At 44.3% G+C, this 18,386-nt stretch overlaps 1 protein-coding gene and 1 pseudogene across 2 annotated transcripts in view; one reads left to right on the top strand and one right to left on the bottom strand.

Annotated features, from left to right (window-relative positions):
* SNRNP200 (small nuclear ribonucleoprotein U5 subunit 200) overlaps positions 1 to 14,804 on the bottom strand; it is a 41,956-nt gene extending 27,152 nt beyond the window's left edge. Inside the window, exons 1-5 of the mRNA XM_080685746.1 lie at positions 14,639 to 14,804; positions 14,059 to 14,222; positions 2,896 to 3,067; positions 1,787 to 1,979; positions 480 to 535 (exon numbers count right to left, since the gene is read on the bottom strand). Coding sequence (XP_080541872.1) covers positions 480 to 535; positions 1,787 to 1,979; positions 2,896 to 3,067; positions 14,059 to 14,222; positions 14,639 to 14,683 — 630 coding nt within the window. The 5' untranslated portion in view covers positions 14,684 to 14,804. The remainder of the gene's footprint in view (positions 1 to 479; positions 536 to 1,786; positions 1,980 to 2,895; positions 3,068 to 14,058; positions 14,223 to 14,638) is intronic.
* Positions 8,820 to 9,521, top strand: LOC308255846 (solute carrier family 25 member 16-like; annotated as a pseudogene). The gene has a single exon. The product of its transcript is annotated as a solute carrier family 25 member 16-like (transcript).
* Positions 14,805 to 18,386: the final 3,582 nt, after the last annotated feature.

The raw sequence follows: 18,386 nt of genomic DNA, 5'->3' as shown, positions 1-18,386 counted from the left end.
TGATTCCAGTCAAGGGCATGTACCTTGGTTGCAGGCACATCCCCAGTAGGAGGTGTGCAGGAGGCAGCTGATCGATGTTTCTCTCTCATCGATGTTTCTAACTCTCTCTCCCTCTCCCTTCCTCTCTGTAAAAAATCAATATATTTTTAAAAAAATAAAATAAAATAACCATACAAAACATGCCCATGCTCTTGGGGCAAATGTACATCTTTTGAAACTGGCAGTAGGACACAGCACTGACCAGTGGGACATTATCACAATAAAATTAAAATGTAGTTAAAATGTGGCAGCATACTCCTTCAATATATCTTTCTTTTCGCTGATGCCAAAGTTTATTTTAAATTACTGCATTGATTTATAAGTTTATTTCTTAGTTTATTTTAAATTACTGCATTGATTTATAAGTTTAATTTGTGTATAAAACCTGATGATAATTTCAAAAAACAAGAGTAAACTAGGTCCATTTGTTTTACACTCACCTCCTCATCAGACTCAAACTGTACATTCACACCATAGGTTTCATCAATGTTGTCATCTGAAACAAGGAGGGATTAGAGAAACAGGTAATGAAATGAGGTACTACAGAGCGCATTTTCTCCCCAAATGCCTGACTTGCCTCTCCTCAGGGCAGATCTCAGGTCTAAGGACTCACAGACACTTAAAGATCAACATAAGAGAGCCATCTGTACTGCCACCAATGAGGCCTCCTCTGACCAGCCAACCTTGGATATGACCCTGCTCTGTTTGCTCAACCACTTTGAGTCCCCCAGGCTCTGCCCAATTTTCCCCCCATCTACACTAATAAAAGAGAAACATGCAAATTAACCATCACTCCGCTACGCCCACCAGCCAATCAGAGCGAGTATGCAAATTAATCCAACGAAAGGTGGGTGGCTAATTTGCATACACAGACTAGAGTGAAGACTGAAGATAGCATAGAAGGAAGAGGGAGGAAAAGTGGAAAGCGAGGCCGCAGTGGCAGCGTGAGGGAAAGCGCGGGGGGTGGGGGGGCGGCAGTGGCGAGAGGAAAAGTGCAGGGCGGCAGTGGGAGGGAAAGCACAGGGCAGCAGCGACGGCAGGAGGGAAAGCGCGGGGGGTGAGGGAGCAGCAGGAGGAAAAGTGCGGGGCGGCGGCGGGAGGGAAAGCACAGGGCAGCAGCAATGGTGGGAGGGAAAGCGCAGGGCAGCGGCAGTAGGGAAAGCGTGAAGGGTGGGAGGGGTGGCGGTGGCGGGAGGGAAGCCCACTGGAAGCCCTGTTCTTACAGGAATCTTCCTGCAACGGGCCTCTAGTCCTATATAAAACCCTAATATGCAAATCAACCGAACAGCAGAACAACCGGTCGCTATGACACACACTGACCACCAGGGGGCAGACACTCAACACAGGAGCTGCCCCCTGGTGGTCACTGTGCTCCCACAGGGGGAGCGCCACTCAGCCAGAAGCCGGGCTCCTGGCGAGCGCAGCTGCAGTGGTTGGAGCCTCTCCCGCCTCCATGGCAGGCAGACATCCCCCGAGGGGTTCCAGACTGCAAGAGGGCGCCCCCCGCCCCCAGTGCACGAAGTCGTGCACTGGTCCTCTAGTGTTCTATACAATAAAAGGCTCCAGAGTAAGAAATGGCTTCTGTTGTAGGGATTCCAGTATCCATCAATCATAACTCCTCAAAACATACCAAACAGGTTATGGGAAGTGACACATACAGGTGTTTTAATGACTAAAGCTAGAAGGTCACATTTAGGGGTCATCAAGCAATCAGTTAATATGAGCAGGACATAATAAGCTCGATTACCCATATTCTGGATTTCCTTGTCTCCACCATAGTCTGTGATCTTCTTGCCCAAGTTCACCAGTACATGGTATCTGGTATCATCTGTCTGCCCTAGCAACAGGTCAATCTCCTTTCTCCTTTCCTTGTCACGAAGCTTTTCATTCTTTAGGACAGCTAGAACTTCATCAGCTGCCCCACAAAGAATATCACGTGGCTGGTTGCAAAAAAATAAATAAAAACATTTAGAACAAAGAGAGGCAGCACACCACAGTCCAGCTTTATGTGACAACTAGATGTGAAGAGTCACACCCCTTTAAAACCTGTATATAAGATTCTGATCATTTTCATTAACATTAATAAAAAATGCCACCAGTGTCCACCAGTGTGCTCAGTGGTTGAGCATCAAACCGTGAACAAAGAGGTCACAGTTCAATTCCCGGTCAGGGCACATGCTCGGGTTGTAGGCTTGTCCCCAGTAGGGTGTGCAAGAAGCAGCCGATCTACTATTATTACCTCTCATCGTTGATATTTATTTCTCCACCTTTCCCTTCCTCTCTGAAATCAATAAAAATATATTTAAATAAAAAATTCTAGTCACACAATTGAAGGAAACCTAATCTTTTAAAAAGATTAGGTAGGTGGTCTTAGGAAGCAGGACATGACTTCCACTAGTCTGCCACATTTCTCCAGGTCTTCCTCTAGCCCGCCAAACTTTTGGTAATTCTGTCCTCACCTCCTCTAGCACCCACCTCACCAGAGCCTCTCTGAGACTCATAAAGGTCCTGAATCTCACCACACACATACAGTGGGGTTAAGAGCAGATTCTGGGTACCAGGCTCTTATCCTGGCTCTGCAAATACAACCTTTGTGACCTGGGAAAATTATGTAACTATTCTTTGCCTCACATCTCTCCTCTATAAAACTGAAAACGGGTGTTAGCAGCACCTAATCATAGAGCTAACATGAGGACTGTAAAAGGGAAGACATGCAAAGTGCTATCCCACAGAAAGTAAGTCTCAGCAAACTGGCACGGCCCTCAGAGGGACACCACAGACAAGGCTCTTCTGGCTCCTTCCAGTTGTGACTCTCTCCCTCTCTAAAATCATGACTTCACCCTCTAGCTGCCTCACCTGGTCCCCAAGGGCAGCCTGGATGAAGCTGAGCAGCACTTCGTAAGTCTCCCGGGTTTCTTTGGTTTTGGGCTTATAGATGATGCCCACCATCTCATCAATGCCCTCCGAGAGCAGAGTGTACCCCTTCATCTTGTTGATGTCGTGCCGGTCCTCGTCACGCTTTCTTCGCCTAACGGACACACAGAGTGATGGTGAACAGGCAGAACCTTCCCTCCCAAAGGCAAGACTAAAATCAGGCCCCACACCCCTCCTTCTCAGCTCCATGGAACACAGGTAATATCTTAGAACATGAATCTGTACCTCAGTAAGTCATCCCCACTTGGCCTTAATTACTTGCAGGAGTTACTTCTTTATAGGAACACAGTAACTAACACGAAGAGAGTCCACTATCATTCTCTCACTAGAAGCACTGAATGTTACAATGAGACATCCTCTCATTCATTTAATAAACAACTCTTTTCATTTTGTATGACATTATACAAATGGATTTTGACTGGTGTTTCAGATAAATTTTCTTTTTCTAGCCAGAGCAATGGTAGCTCCGAAGGAATCTACTGCCACTGGGTCCCAACAAATGATAGCAGAATGGGTAAAGAAGTCATATTTTGCAAAGTAGAAGACCAATAATGCATTAACTTATTTCAAACATAACTACTTTAATCAAAACTGAGCCTACAGAAACAGAAATACCACATGATCTCACTCATTTATGGATAATAAAGAACATTATAACCTGATGAACAAAAAGATAGATACAGAGGCAGAGAAGCATCAAACAGACTGTCAAATTACAGCGGGAAGGCTGGGGAGGGGAGAGGGAGGTAAGAGATCAACCGGAGGACTTGTATGCATGCATATAAGCATAACCAACGGACGCAAGACACTGGGGGGTGAGGGCATGTATGGGAGTGGGGTTGGGGGTGGGACAATGGGTGGATATGGACACATATAATACCTTAATCAATAAAAAAAATCTATAAAAAAAACCTGAGCCTACAAATTTTTGAGACTTCATGGGCGGAGGAAAAACAGATGATCAGGGTGAATGGAGTTGAATGAGTTTTTAAGTTTAAAACATATCCTCCAAAAAGTAAAAAATAACAAAAAAAAACCTGTCATTTATACCATGGATGGTTGAATATTAGCTTATAAACTTTTAACAAAAGTAGGAAATGGGCAACAGCAGAAGGAAGTAGGGGTGGGAAGTTGGTAATGGAAGAAAAAATGTTACTGAGACAAGGGAACAGCAAGGGTCTTGAAAATATCAGAAAGAAAATTAAAATCTCTCTATGGACCAAAAAAGCATACGTTAGAAAAAGGTCTACAAGTAGGGACTCCACCCCACCTATACGGTGGTCAGTGTCCTGTCAGCACCAGCAATGGCCATGGCCTCAGCCCTTGGATTGTAAATTAGTGACTAAAGCTCCAAGCAGCCGTTCCTGACAGTGGCAGCGATGGTGGCCCTGGTATCAGCCGACCCCCCTCCCACAATGGCACAGGCACAGGAGCCAGATGGCCCATCACCTGCCAAGACTTCTACTGGCTGTGCTCCTTCTTGGCTTGAGGTATCTCGGGATGCTGTGCTAAAGGTTACTCCTTTGGGTGGAATAAAGGTTTTATTACAAGCTCACATTCACCATTACAAACACTTAGGAATATTTTCTATATTGTGTGCCATTTCCAAAAGTAGGGATACCTTGGATTGTATAAATTTTAGGAAGCCCAGCCCAGCACTGCTCAATGGTTAGAGCATGGGCCTGCACACTGGAGGGTTGCGGGTTTGATTCAGGTCAAGGGCACATACCAGGAGAGGATCCAAGATGGCGGCATAGGTAAACACCTAAACTGCTGCCTTGCACAACAATTTCAAAACTACAACTAAAAGACAAAACGTCTATCACCCAGAACCACGGGAAAGCTGGCTGAGTAGAAGTTCTACAACTAGAAGGAAAGAGAAAAGAGCATTGAGACGTGCACAAGCGCTGAAAAGCTGAGGTACGGAGGTGCGCAATCCGGGCTGGCGGCAGGCATTGCTTTTTCAACCCGAAGGGAGACAAGCCCCCAATTACTCTGAAATCCAGTTTCTGGGGAGACGTGGGGGACCCAAACTCCTACGGGGAGAAGCTGGACTGTCTGCCATCGGGTCAGAAAGTGAGGGTGGCTTGCTTGCAGAGCTGCCCACAGGAATAATTGTTTACTGCGCAGAGCCGGCTAACTGGCAGCCATCGCTGTTTGCCACGCCCTAGCCTAGTGAAGCCCTGAGACCCCGCCCCACACAACCTACAAACCCACCCAAGCTCCAATCAGCAGCTTTAGCATATGAATGGCCTGCCCTATCGCAGCTTAACCTAGCAAACTTGCAGCCCAGGTCAAACAGCTCCAAAACCTCCAAACCCCAAGCAAAGAGGAGAAAACTGTAGTTCTCACTGTAGCTCCTTCTGGGTGGCCTCAGACAGTAGTTGACCTGCACCCCATTGGAGATCCAGAAGCCAGTGTACCTAGTGGTCAGTGTGACACACCAGATTTCAACTCCTCACACCCATAAGTGACACATTCAAGAGGCAGACTCAGTGAGCACCAAAGCCCCACTGAAACAAGTCCTGCACCATAAGCGTGTCTCCAGCGCAGCACTTCTTCCATTATAGACACAGCAGGTCCTCACAGCCAATTGGCCTGGAGGTCAATTCCTCCCAGTGTACCAACAGCAATCAAGGCTTAACTACACCAAGACTGTGCACTCAGCCCACAAAGGGGTATACCAAGACTGTCCACCTCAGGTGATTGGGGAGGCTGAGCTACTGGCCCCTATAGGTCACCTACCACACAAAGCCACTCCATCAACGCAGGGAAGCAGCCAAAATGCGGAGACAAAGAAACATGTCACGAATGAAAGAAATCGAGGAAAGCAAACTACTGGATGACACAGAGTTCAGAACCACATTTATAAGGTTACTCAAGAATCTTCTAAAAACCTCTGAAGAACTTAGTGAGACCTTTAAGGATCTTAATGAGAATGCCAAAAAAAATGGAAAAGGACCAGTCAGAAACTAAGCATACACTGTCTAAAATAAAGAATATACAGAAACTCAACTGTAGATCAATGTACCCCAAGAATCAAACCAAAGATCTGAAATATGAGGAAACAAAAAACACCCAACCAGAAAAACAAAAAGAAAAAAGAATCCAAAAATATGAAGATAGTGTAAGGAGCCTCTGGGACAACTTTAAGCGTACCAACATCTGAATTTTTGGGGTGCAAGAAGAGAGAGAGCAAAATATTGAAAACCTATTAGAAGAAATAATGACAGAAAACTTCCCCTACCTGGTGAAAGAAATAGACTTACAAGTCCAGGAAGCACACAGAACCCCATACAAGAGGAATCCAAAGAGGACCACACCAAGACACATCATAATTAAAATGCCAAGGCCAAAAGACAAAGAGAGAATATTGAAAGCAGCAAGAGAAAAACAGTTAGTTACCTACAAGGGAGTACCCATATGACTGTCAGCTGATTTCTCAACAGAAACTATGCAGGCCAGACGGGAGTGGCAAGAAATATTCAAAGTGATGAACAGCAAGAACCTACAACCAAGATTACTCTACCCAGCAAAGCTATCATTCAGAATTGAAGGTCAGATAAAGAGCTTCACAGACAAGAAAAAGCTAAAGGAGTTCATCACCACCAAACCAGGATTACATGAAATGCTGAAGGGTATTCTTAAAGAAGAGGAAGAAGAAGAAAAAGGTAAAGATAAAAATTATGAACAAAATGACATCAAATACATATCTACCAACAAGTGAATCTAAAAATCAAGTGAATAAAAAAATCTGAAGAACAGAATGGACTGGTGAATATAATAGAATCAGGGACACAAAAAAAGAGTGGACTGACAATTCTCAGGGGGAAGGGGTGTGGGGGTGCGGGAAGAGATTGGACAAAAAATCTTACACCTATGGATGAAGACAGTGGCGGGGGGTAAGTGCATGGGGTGGGGTGGGGAATCAGGTGGAGGGGAGCTATGGGGGAAAAAAAAAAGAGTAACACCTGTAATAACCTGAACAATAAAGATTTATTAAGCCGAAACCGGTTTGGGTCAGTGGATAGAACGTCGGCCTGCGGACTGAAGGGTCCCGGGTTCGATTCCGGTCAAGGGCATGTACCTTGGTTGCAGGCACATCCCCAGTGGGAGGTGTGCAGGAGGCAGCTGATGGATGTTTCTCTCTCATCCATGTTTCTAGCTCTCTATCCCTCTCCCTTCCTCTCAGTAAAATATCAATAAAATATATTAAAAAAAAAAAAAAAGATTAAAAAAAACCCAAAAAACTCAGGAGTCGGGCCCACCAGCCCTGATCTCTCCCGGGTAGTCCCCAGCCCTTTCCTCCCTCCAGTTCCAGGCATCCAGGTTCCCTGGCCCTTCATCTGTTAGACCCAGGACTCCAAGACCCTCCTCCTTTAGTTAGCAGGAGTCCAGGCCACCATTCCCCTTTTCTTTCTGCAGGTGTCTGGCGCCTCCTTCACACGCAGGAGTCTGGACTTCCAGGCTCCTCTCACCTGGAGAGTGGGCAGGCAAAAGGGCACGGATGGGATAATGTGGTGGGCGACACCACTGCTGGTGAGATGCCAGTTGGGCCAGGATCCTGGATCCTCAGCCCCAGAGATGGGGGGCCAGGGAGGGCCATAGCGCAGAACTAGGGTCCGACCGACCATGATCCCTCCCCCGCCCTTTGGCCAAGCCAGAGACTTCTTGTGGCTGTTGCCATAATGACAGAACCTCCTCACTGAATCCAGCCAATGGAGGGCCTGCAGGCTGTGGATGGGGAGAGTGAAAAAAAGGTCTGGGCACAGAGGGGCATGGACTTTGACAGAGCGGGGCAGAGACCCCCAAGAGGGGCACAGAACCTCAGAGAAGTTGGGTGGAGGGGACCCCAGACAGACAGGAGGGCAGAAATGGGGCCCCGAGGAAGGTGAACTGGAAGTTCAATTTTAGACTTTTAGAGACAGAGACCCCTAGACAGGGGGAGACAGAAATTCACAGAGGAGACAGCAGAGAGGACATAAACCTGGGGGGATCAGAGATCCAGGAAGCTGGTAACAGAGACTCTGTGGGGGAGGAGGATACACTACCCAGCACATCAGGAAATCCATGGGAAACACCCCCATTCCTATAGGGATCCAGCCCTGCTGACTGCCTGCTCCCTTGGCCAGGCCTGTCCACGAGGGGGGGGGGGGGGGTTGACGCAGGCTGTCCCTCCTTCCCTGTGTGTATAGAGTCAGCATCTATCCTACTGCCTTTGATTTGACTGGAAACTTCCACCTGGGAATGGGGGAGGGCAGAGGGAGAGACCCACAGAAGAATGCACAGGAAAAGACTTCACCAAAAAGGGGGGTGGCAGTGGTGCAGAAAGGGCTTTGATGAATGAAAAAGACACGCAAGAATGGGTGAGAGATGGTGACTAAGAGACAGACAGAAAGGGAGCTACTGACGCAGAGACAAGAGACGGAAGTTAGAAGAGACAGGGACGTGGCAAAAAAGAGTAGAAGTGCAGACCGAGAAGAGATGTAGCCACAGAAGCAGCCAGACCCTACCCTGCCCTGCCGCCCACCCTTCCCAGGGACCCAGTCTGTGATGGTGGGGGGTGAGGGTTTCTATGTCCTTTGCCGAAGGCTGGCCCTAAAATAAAGTCTGTGAGTTGGTTAAAAAAAAAAGGGGCGGGGGCACATACCAGAGTTGCAGGTTTGATTCCTGCGCCCCTTCTCCTCCAACCCCCGTCAGGAGGCAACCAATCGATGTCTCTCTCTCACACTGATGTTCCTCTCTCCTCCCCGCTCCTTTCCACTCTCTCTAAAAATCAATGGAAAAATAACCTCACTCCTCTGATGAGGATAAATAACTAATAAAGAATTTTAGGGAATGTTACAATGATGATTCGAATCTTTCCCTATGGTGCAATCCAGTTTATGGCATTTGAGCATTATAAACATTAATTACTACAAATCTGGGAATTTCTGGTTATGTGTACAGATTAATGGCTGGGTCCCTGCCAGGTATGACAGCATACCTTCTTGACATGGTCAGAGCACACCTAGCATTCCAGGTGAAAGAGGAGTACACACAGCATATTCATGCACTCAGAACAATGTGTGCGAGGGAAGGCGGTTTCCTTGGATGTTACAGAGGCCTGAGGCCGACTATATTAGGATTGGCTCTATATGCCTGGTTTCATTTTGCACTTTTGGTACCTTAAAGAGTATTGGGCTTCCATGCACATACCCTTCTTGGCAGACCTACATCAGACAATCCTAATGTCTGTTTTGAAAACTCACATAAACTTCCTTTATGGTGGTGTTGCTGGAGCAATAGCACAGACAATATCCTACTCATCTGATGTCGCTCGTAGGCGAGTACCATTGGGAACTATTCTTCCAGATTTTGAAAAGTACCTTACCATGCCGGAGACTATGAAATACGCCTATGGACACCATGGAACTGAAAAAGGATTATATCATGGTTTATCTCTGAACTACATTCGCTGCATTCCCTCTCAAGCAGTGGCTTTTATAACATATGAACTTATGAAGCAGCTTTTTTCACTTCAGTTAAAAAAAAATTTCTTTCCTTAATAAACTCTTAGAGGGAGAAATAAAATATTACTTTAATTTTGGGGTAAACATTACTTGAAGGGGGATATTTATCCTGTCACTGGAATCACTGATACTTCAGCACTTGAATTTTTATTAATCATAAATCCAAAGTGGTTACTATACCTTCTGATGCCAAAAGTTACACCACAGAACATTGGAAAAAATCCTAAACTGATGCTGCCTAATCAATTAGGTTATCTGAAACCATTCAAATGTGTTATGTGGACATAAAAGTAACTTAAAATGGGATTCAAGAGGTTGACATTAGCTTTAGCATGCTGTCCCAAGCTTTTCATTGTAATCATGACTTTCAAAGACTCTATAATATTGGTTATTATTATAACAAACAAACTTTGCAGCAGCATGAGAACTGAACTTTTAAGTTATATAAGCCATAGCATAGAAGCCAGCACTGAAATATTACTATTATTTCTCTTCTTAAAATTCTGCTCCACTGCCCACTGGTGTGGCTCAGTGGTTGAGCGTCAAACTATGAACCAGGAGGTCACAGTTCAATTCCTGATCAGGGCATATGCCCGGGTTGGGGGTTTGATCCCCAAGTAGGGGTGTGCAGGAGGCAGCTGATGGATAATTCTCTCTCATCATTGATGTTTCTATCTCTCTCTTTCTTCCTCTCTCTGAAATCAATTTTAAAAGGAATTCTGCTCCACTGAATCAAAGGACACTTTTTCTCTTTTCAAAAAAATAAATGTTGTATTTAAAAAGTAGTTAAATAGAGAATCATCAATAAATGAAGAATTTTCAGGTATTGGTCAAAGTATTGTATTGTTTTTAAAGTACTTTTTATGTTTTAGTATAAGCATGATAGAAATGGGAGAGGAATAGTTATAGTTTTGTCTTCAGAAATAGTGATTTGTATGAGCATAACCAATGGACACAGACAGTAGGGGGGTGAGGGCATGTGCTGGGGGGTGGGAGCAGCCGGGAAGAGGTCAATGGGGAAAAAAGGAGACTCATGTAATACTTTAAACAATAAACAATTTAAATTTTAAAAATAAATAAATAAAATGTGTAAAATGAAAAAAAAATAGTGATTTGTAAAACTGATGTAATTTTTAAGATTTTAGAAAACTAAATTCAAAGTGGTATTTCTGCTTTGTTATTTGTGCATAAAAGATTGCTTGTCACACCTTGGTAAAAATTAGATGAACTGGTTTCATTTTCAAAGTCTTTATTTTAAAATAAATATGTATCTTTGTATGATTTGTAAGTGTACATACAGGCAGAAATACATATGTTTCTAAAACTATTTTGTATATTTTCATTTCTGGATTGTTCTGTAGCTAATATTGTTATCACCAAATGTCTAAAATAAATATCTCAGTTATGTTATCAATAAAAAGGACAGCAAGCCCGGCCAGTGAGGCTTAGTGGTTGAGCAATGACCCATAAACCAGGAGATCACTGGTTTGATTCCTGGTCAGGGCACATGCCTGGGTTTCCAGCTCCATCCCCAATGGGGGACATGCAGAAGGCAGCCAATTGATGTTTCTCTCTCATCAATGCTTCTATCTCTCTATTCCTTCTCTAAAACAAAAACCTATATATTTTTTAAAAGGATGACAAACTGGTACTGGCAGAATTGCAGGTATATAGATCAATGGAACAGAACAGAGACCCCAGAAATCAACCCAAGCCATTATGCTCAATTAATATTTGACAAAGGAGGCAAAAACATACAATGGAATCAACAGTCTCTTCAATTAGTATTGGAAAAATTGGACAGGTACATGCAAAAAACTAAAACTAGAACATCAACTTACACCTCACACAAGAATAAATTCAAAACGGATAAAAGACTTAAATATAAGTCATGAAACCATAAAAATCTAGAAGAAACCATAGGCAGCAAAATCTCATACATCTCTCGTAGCAATGTTTACAGATACACCTCTTAGGGAAAGGAATCTTAGGAGAAAATAAATAAATGGAATTATATCAAAATAAAAAGCTTCTGCACAGCAAAAGAAACCACCAACAAATGAAAAGGGAACCCACTGTATGGAAGAACACATTTAGCAATGATACATCTGATAAAGCGTTCATATCCAAAATATATAAGGAACTCATACAACTTAACAAAAGATAAAACAGGGGTCCTCAAACTTTTTAAACAGGGGGCCAGTTCACTGTCCCTCAGACCGTTGGAGGGCTGGACTACAGTTAAAAAAAAAAAAAAACTATGAACAAATTCCTATGCGCACTGCAGGCCCGGGACGAGTCGGCTGCTCAGCAGGACAAGCAGCGGCACCCGGCGGCCGGATAAATGTCCTCGGCGGGCCGCATGTGGCCCGCGGGCCATAGTTTGAGGACCCCTGAATTAAAAAATGGGCAAAAGACCTAAATAGACACTTCTTCAAAGTGGACACACAAATAGCCAAGAAACATATGAAAAAATGCTCAAAGTCATTGATCATCAGAGAGATACAAATTAAAATGACAATGAGGTATCACCTCACACCTGTCAGAATGGCTACTATCAACAAATCAACAAATGACAAGTGCTGGCGAGCATGTGGAGAAAAGGGAGCCCTAATCCACTGCTGATGGGAATGCAGGCTGGTGCAGCCATTATGGAAAACAGTATGGAGTTTCCTCAAAAAATTAAATATGGAACTGGCATTTGACCCAGTGATCCCACTTCTAGGAATATATCCTAAGAAAACTGAAACACCAATCAGAAAGAATGTATGCACTCCTATGTTCATAGCAGCACAATTTACAATAGCTAAGATCTGGAAACAGCCCAAGTGCCAATCAGTAGATGAGTGGATAAAAAAACTGTGGTACATTTCTACCATGGAACACTATGCAGTAAAAAAGAAGAATCTCTTACCCTTTGAGACAGCATGGAGGGACCACGAGAGTATCATGCTAAGTGAAATAAGTCAGTCAGAGAAAGGCAAGTATTACATGATCTCACTCACATATGTGGAATCTAATTAACAAAATAAACTGATGAATGGAGTGGATCCAGAGACATGGAAGAATGAAACAGAGTGCAGAATCTCAGAGGGAAGGAGGGGGTGGGGGATAGTGGGCAGGCGGGTGGGTGGGTGGTAATCAACCAAAGACCTTGTATGCATAAATATATAACCCATGGACACAAACAATAGGGTGGTGAAGGCCTGGGGCAGGCTGGAGGGGGTAAATGAGGAAAAATAAGGGACATATGTAATACTTTCAATAATAAAAATAATAAACAAACAAATAAATAAAATTAGCAATGAACTGGGGTTGGATGTGGAGTTTAAAATTTCAAACGTGATGACTTCTCTATTTACTCCTGAGGGCATTTTATGGCACAATGATTTTAATTTATCTTTTCACTAAAAAAAAATGACCTTCATATCCTCTTATTGTGCTGAAACCTTTTATATAACTCAGAATGACTTAAAACATTGAAATATTTATACAGCATGGTAAAGCAGACTCTAGAAAAGTGATGTTTTAATAGCTTCTAGGTATGTACATTTACCTATATGTCTATATCTACATCTAAGTGCATATCCATATGTAACCTTCCGTGATTTAGAATAGGGTTGAGGAACCTTTCTTCTGCCTAAGGCCATTTGGATACTTATAACATCATTCTCAGGACATACAAAATTATCAACTTAAAAATTAGGTTGCTATATTTGGTCAAACATTTAATTAACTCCTCCTACTGCCTTGGCAGGGCCAGACCAAATGATTTTACGGGCCTTACATAGCCCCAGGGTCAGATGTTCCCCACCTCTGATTTAGAGAATCATGGGAAGAAGACAGATCAAAGGTAAAAGTACTATGAATTTCTTCGGCATTGAACAAATTAATTTTTTTCCTATTTTTAATGTATTTGGGATTCAGTACTGATTGCATGTGTACAGACTTAAACACTACAATCAAGGGTGCATTTGAAAAATGATTTGTCCATATGTTCAGGAACTCTTGTTTGTAGGCTGCTGAAGACAACGGAATTTTATTTTATTTTTTTATATGTCCAAAGACCATAGAGTTTACTTGATGCATTAACTGATTTTAGAGATTTTTCTCATATACACCTGATAAAAAACTGTATAGAGTTAGATAAATTGTACTGTACCAAATATAAACTAACTTTTTGGGTAGTTTTGGTAGCAAACCAAAGCTCAAGTATCACTCAGGGTTTTAGCTGGCTGCTGTTTGCATAGGGTCATTTACATCTGATAAGGTGCAAACACCTGTTTCCACTTAAGTCACTTTTTAAAAATTACTTAAAATAAGGGTATAAGGTGAATTCTGCCATCTTCCTTTAAAAAAAGGAGAAAAAAGGGACAGCAAATACTTTTGTCTAAAAGTTGTTTTCCACTTCAGGGACACTTGTTATGGCCAAAGAACCTTCTAAACGCATGTTGTTTTTACCTTCACTATGTTGTTTTAATGCCACTGATGTCTCATCCTGTATCCAGCATTTCAGCAAAAATGCTGCTCAGTTGCTCAAAGGAAGATGAATCATTCTCCCCTAGGTACTCACTTGGCTCTTCTTTCTTCCTGCATCTGTGGTTTGGTCCGTTGAGCTTTATCTCCCATCCGAGTGCCCTCCAGCTTCCCAACCAGGGATAGCACCTCTCCTGTGGGTTCATCCCGGCGGGTCCGGTCAATGAGAGAACGGTCAGCTTGGAGGACAAGATTCGAGTTCTGAAACAGATCACAATATTATCAAAGCTCTGACGTGAGCAGAGCCAATTCCTACATCACAAGGACACAAGCGGATAATAACAAAGGAAGTAAAAATCAGAGCGGTAAGCACTGATGATCACTAGTCGGAATAAAAATGTTTTCCTGAAGAAGAGAGAGCATCGTATAATACCGCGTGAGCAAAGGGCGAGCAAATCTGTAGACTAATGCGGCTCCTAACGCTGCCCCTATCCCACCCCTGGGAAAGTGCTGGGCATGATGCTGGGGGTGACATCTAGGAGGTGGCGGGTACAGCGCTGAGATATTGGATCTCCCCCCCGCCTTCGTGGTCTAGGCCTTCAGGCTGAAACCGCTTTCCCCAGCCTCCGGCTCCCCACTGGGCTCGGAGCCCGAGTCTTCCGCAAGCCCCCACGCACCGCCTTGTACTCGTACTGCAGGCTCCGGGCGGTCACATCTGCCATGGCGGCGGCTGCTCTGGGGTTCAGCGACCCGCTCCCCTAAACCGCACGCTCCGGAGGCCCGCCGCTCAAAGATCTCCTCAGATCAACGCAGGGAAGACGCTTCGGAGGTAAAGAGAAACGAGCTCCCTTCCGCTTCCGGGTCGTGCGCCGGAAGTGCGAAAGGGCGTGTCTTTGGCGGGTGCCTGGTGTTGCGGCGGCGGCGGGGGCGGCGGCGGGGGCGGCGGCGGGGGGTGCCTATTCCCGTTTTCGGAAGCCGGAACCTCGGACTCAGAGTCCGATCATCTTCTGCCACTTCGGACCCAGGACCAATACTCTCCCCCCCACCTCGAGCTCCGGCCTTCGACCCCCAAGACTCTTATCTTCAGGACAAACGTAGGCCTCCTTACCCGTCTAACCCAAGCACTTTCTTTCTGGCCACTGACTGGGATTATGCAGGCAGGGAAGGGTCCTTAGGCCCATTTCCGGCTGGAAGCTGAAGAAGCCATCGAATGAATGTAGTGTAAGTGTGTGTAACTGATGTCTTCCTTTGGGTTTCTCTTCTATATTTGAGAACTAGAAGAAAACTCTATTTCCCGCCCCCCCATCTGCCCTACCTAAAGCCCTAGGCCAGCTGGGGCCCTCAAGTTGCTTCCAAACGCTTGTCACATTCCACGGCAGAGCTCTGCACGGCTCTCTTGCACGACCCTCGGGGGGATCAACTCCTTAAAGACAACTTAATTTCTTACCCTACGACAAAGCCCCTGCCCTCCCACCCCCAACCAACCAGTTCTCACCTGTGGAATGGCAACTAACAGCTGAATGGGTACCTCACTTAGAGCCTGTTTGCTTTTGAAAAATAAATGAATTCATCCTCAATAGCAGTCTCCTGGGCCCAAATTGACCTGTGGGGGTATTTTGTTTGGCTCACTATTGGCTCCTTATTTTAAAATTCTAATAGCTCACTACCACCATGACAACCAAGAAGAGGGGAAAAAAAAAGGGATATTTCACACAAAATCTGGATTTCCTGCATCTAGGGATAAATCAACACTGGCCACATGAGACCCAGCAGTGCTGATGAGCATTTGTCACTGCTCCTGTTTTCTCAGACCTGGCCCCTCACTCCTTGGTGTTACCTGCCTGGGCTCTATAGGCATCCAGTTTGCAATCCTGACCAAATTTTTCCATCTCAAACTGGGCCTTCCAAGGGACAGTCATCCTTGTGGCTCTGCCCCCCAGTGGCTGTGTGACCTTGAGGTAGCTACCTGGTCTCTGGATGAGCATCATTTTGTTATCCTTAAAATTGAGGTAATAGCCCTAGCTGGTTTGGTTCAGTGGATAGAGCATCCGCCTGCGGACTAAAGAGTCCCAGGTTCAGATTCCATCAAGGGCACATGCCTGGGTTAGGGGCTCGATTCCCAGTAGGGGGCGTGCAGAAGGCAGTCAATCAGTGATTCTCTCATCTATGTTTCTATCTCCCTCTCCATTCCTCTCTAAAATCAATAAAAATACATTTTAAAAAAATATGAGGCAATAAAGCTCCCTCACAGGACTGTTGTGATTACATGAGGTCCTGTGTTTAAAAGCACCAAAAAAGTGCCTGACTCACGGTGGGAGTTCACTGAAGGCTATTGAGATCTGAATCCTCAAGACTGACTTATTCCATGGTAATGCTCTGGCTCACCCACCTGACACAAAAGGGTCTGAAAAGTATTTCTGGGATTCTGCTCTGCATTTCTGTAGGAGTGGTGCTCATGTTCACAATCGAGCCTGGGCCCCAGGGAAAGCTGAAGCAGGGGGAAAAGGAAAATTCCCCCATCTTTCCTTTTCCTCTCTCAGCAATCTCTACCAAGTTTAATCCTCCATTTAGTAATTTAAATGGATTTGGCAATTTCCATAGGACATGAGGACTGGAAAGAGCTTTAGTGATAGAGTAGTTCAGGTTTTCACTTGAGGAAGCTGCAAACAGAGAATTATCCCACAGAAATATATGAACAGGAAGAAAAAAATGACAGCTATGCTTCCTCACTCTAGAGAAGGGGCAGCGTTTATGTCAGAGATGACAGCTCTGTAGGGGGAACCAGTTCAAGGAAATTTCATGGGCTTTTTAAAAAAATATATTTTTTATTGATTTCAAAGAGAGAGGGAGAGATAGAAACATCAATGATGAGAGAGAATCATTAATTGGCTGCTTCCTGCATGCCCCCTACTGGGGATCGAGCCCACAACCCAGGATGTGCCCTTGACTGGAATTGAACCCGGACCCTTCAGTCTGCAGGCCGATGCTCCATCCACTGAGCCAAACCAGCTAGGATTTCATGGGCCTTCTTAATGAAAAGGGTGAGGCTGGGAATCTTAGTGAAGTCAAGGAAAGAACTGAATAAGAAAAGGAAGACGAGTAGCGGTTGGAGGTTGGCCTGTAGAGAAGAAAGGAGAAAGGGATCCAGGAGGCAAGAGTGCTCAGAAGATGACCATCAGCCAGGACCTAAAGGAGACACAAAAAGTTCCCATCGTAGACTGGCTGATGCACTTTTAGGCAATGATCAAATTGTTTTTTAGTTGCTACCCATATGAACTTTGCAGTATTCTCCATTCATTTACTCGAATCCTGAGTGAGAGTTTGCCACACATTGTTGTGTTCATGGTACTCTAGGGGATGAAAGAATGAAGGTGGTGTTTAGGGAAAGTTGAAATGAAGAGAGAAAGTCTAGGTCATAGAAGACAAGACCCAGAGCTGAGTGAAAGCAAGAATTTGGTACAAGAGGTAATGGAGGGAAAACACAGGGGTGGGCAAAGTAGGTTAAATGAGTAGTCATCATTACCTAAAAGGTAAATCACAAGTAAGGGTACAAAACAATAACAACAATAAGAAGACAATAAAGACAAATAATACAAATAAATAATACAATAATTAATAAATACATAATAATACAAGAATAAACTCTGTTTCACATACCCACCCCTGTATGTCCCAGAGAATTCCTAGACTTCTGACAGTGGAGGGATGTTGTTGTCCTCATAACATGAAGAATGAAGCTTGAGGCAATTATTGTAAGATTAAAAGAGATAAACAGCCCTCACCAGTGTGGCTCAATGGATAGAGAGTCGGCCTGTGAGCAGAAGGATCCCGGTTCAATTCTGGTCAAGGGCACATACCTCGGTTGCAGGCTCGATCCCTGGCATGTGCAGGAGATAACCAACTGAGGTGTCTCTCTCATGTCGACTTTTCTCTTTCTGTCTCCCTCTCCCTTCCACTCTCTCTGAAAATCAATGGAAAAATATACTAGGTGAGGCTTAACAACAACAAAAGAGAGAAACATATAGGTCAATGGAATAGAATTGAGAGTCCAGAAATAAACCCATACATTTATGAGGAAATCATTATTTAAATTGACTTTTAGAAAGTAAGGAAGAGAGAGAAACATCAATGTGAGAGGGAAACATCAACCGGTTACCAGGGACTCAAACCCACAACCTATGTACCCTGACGGGGAATTGAACCCAAAACCTTTTAATGTACTGGACAATGCTCCAACCAACTGAGCCACCCAGCCAGGGGTGGGCAAATGATTTTTGACAAGGATACCAAGACAATGCAATGGGTAAAGAAGAGGGTTTTGTTTTGTTTTTGTCTTTTTGTTAATTTTTACATGAGGATATTTTTTCCATTGCTTTTCAGAGAGAGAGTGCAAAGGAGGGAGGGAGGACGGAAGAGAGAGAGAAA

Source organism: Plecotus auritus (genome assembly GCF_963455305.1).
Source record: "Plecotus auritus genome assembly, chromosome: 8".
NCBI classification, from domain to species: Eukaryota; Metazoa; Chordata; class Mammalia; order Chiroptera; family Vespertilionidae; genus Plecotus; species Plecotus auritus.
This window is presented reverse-complemented; position numbering and strand designations above follow the sequence as displayed.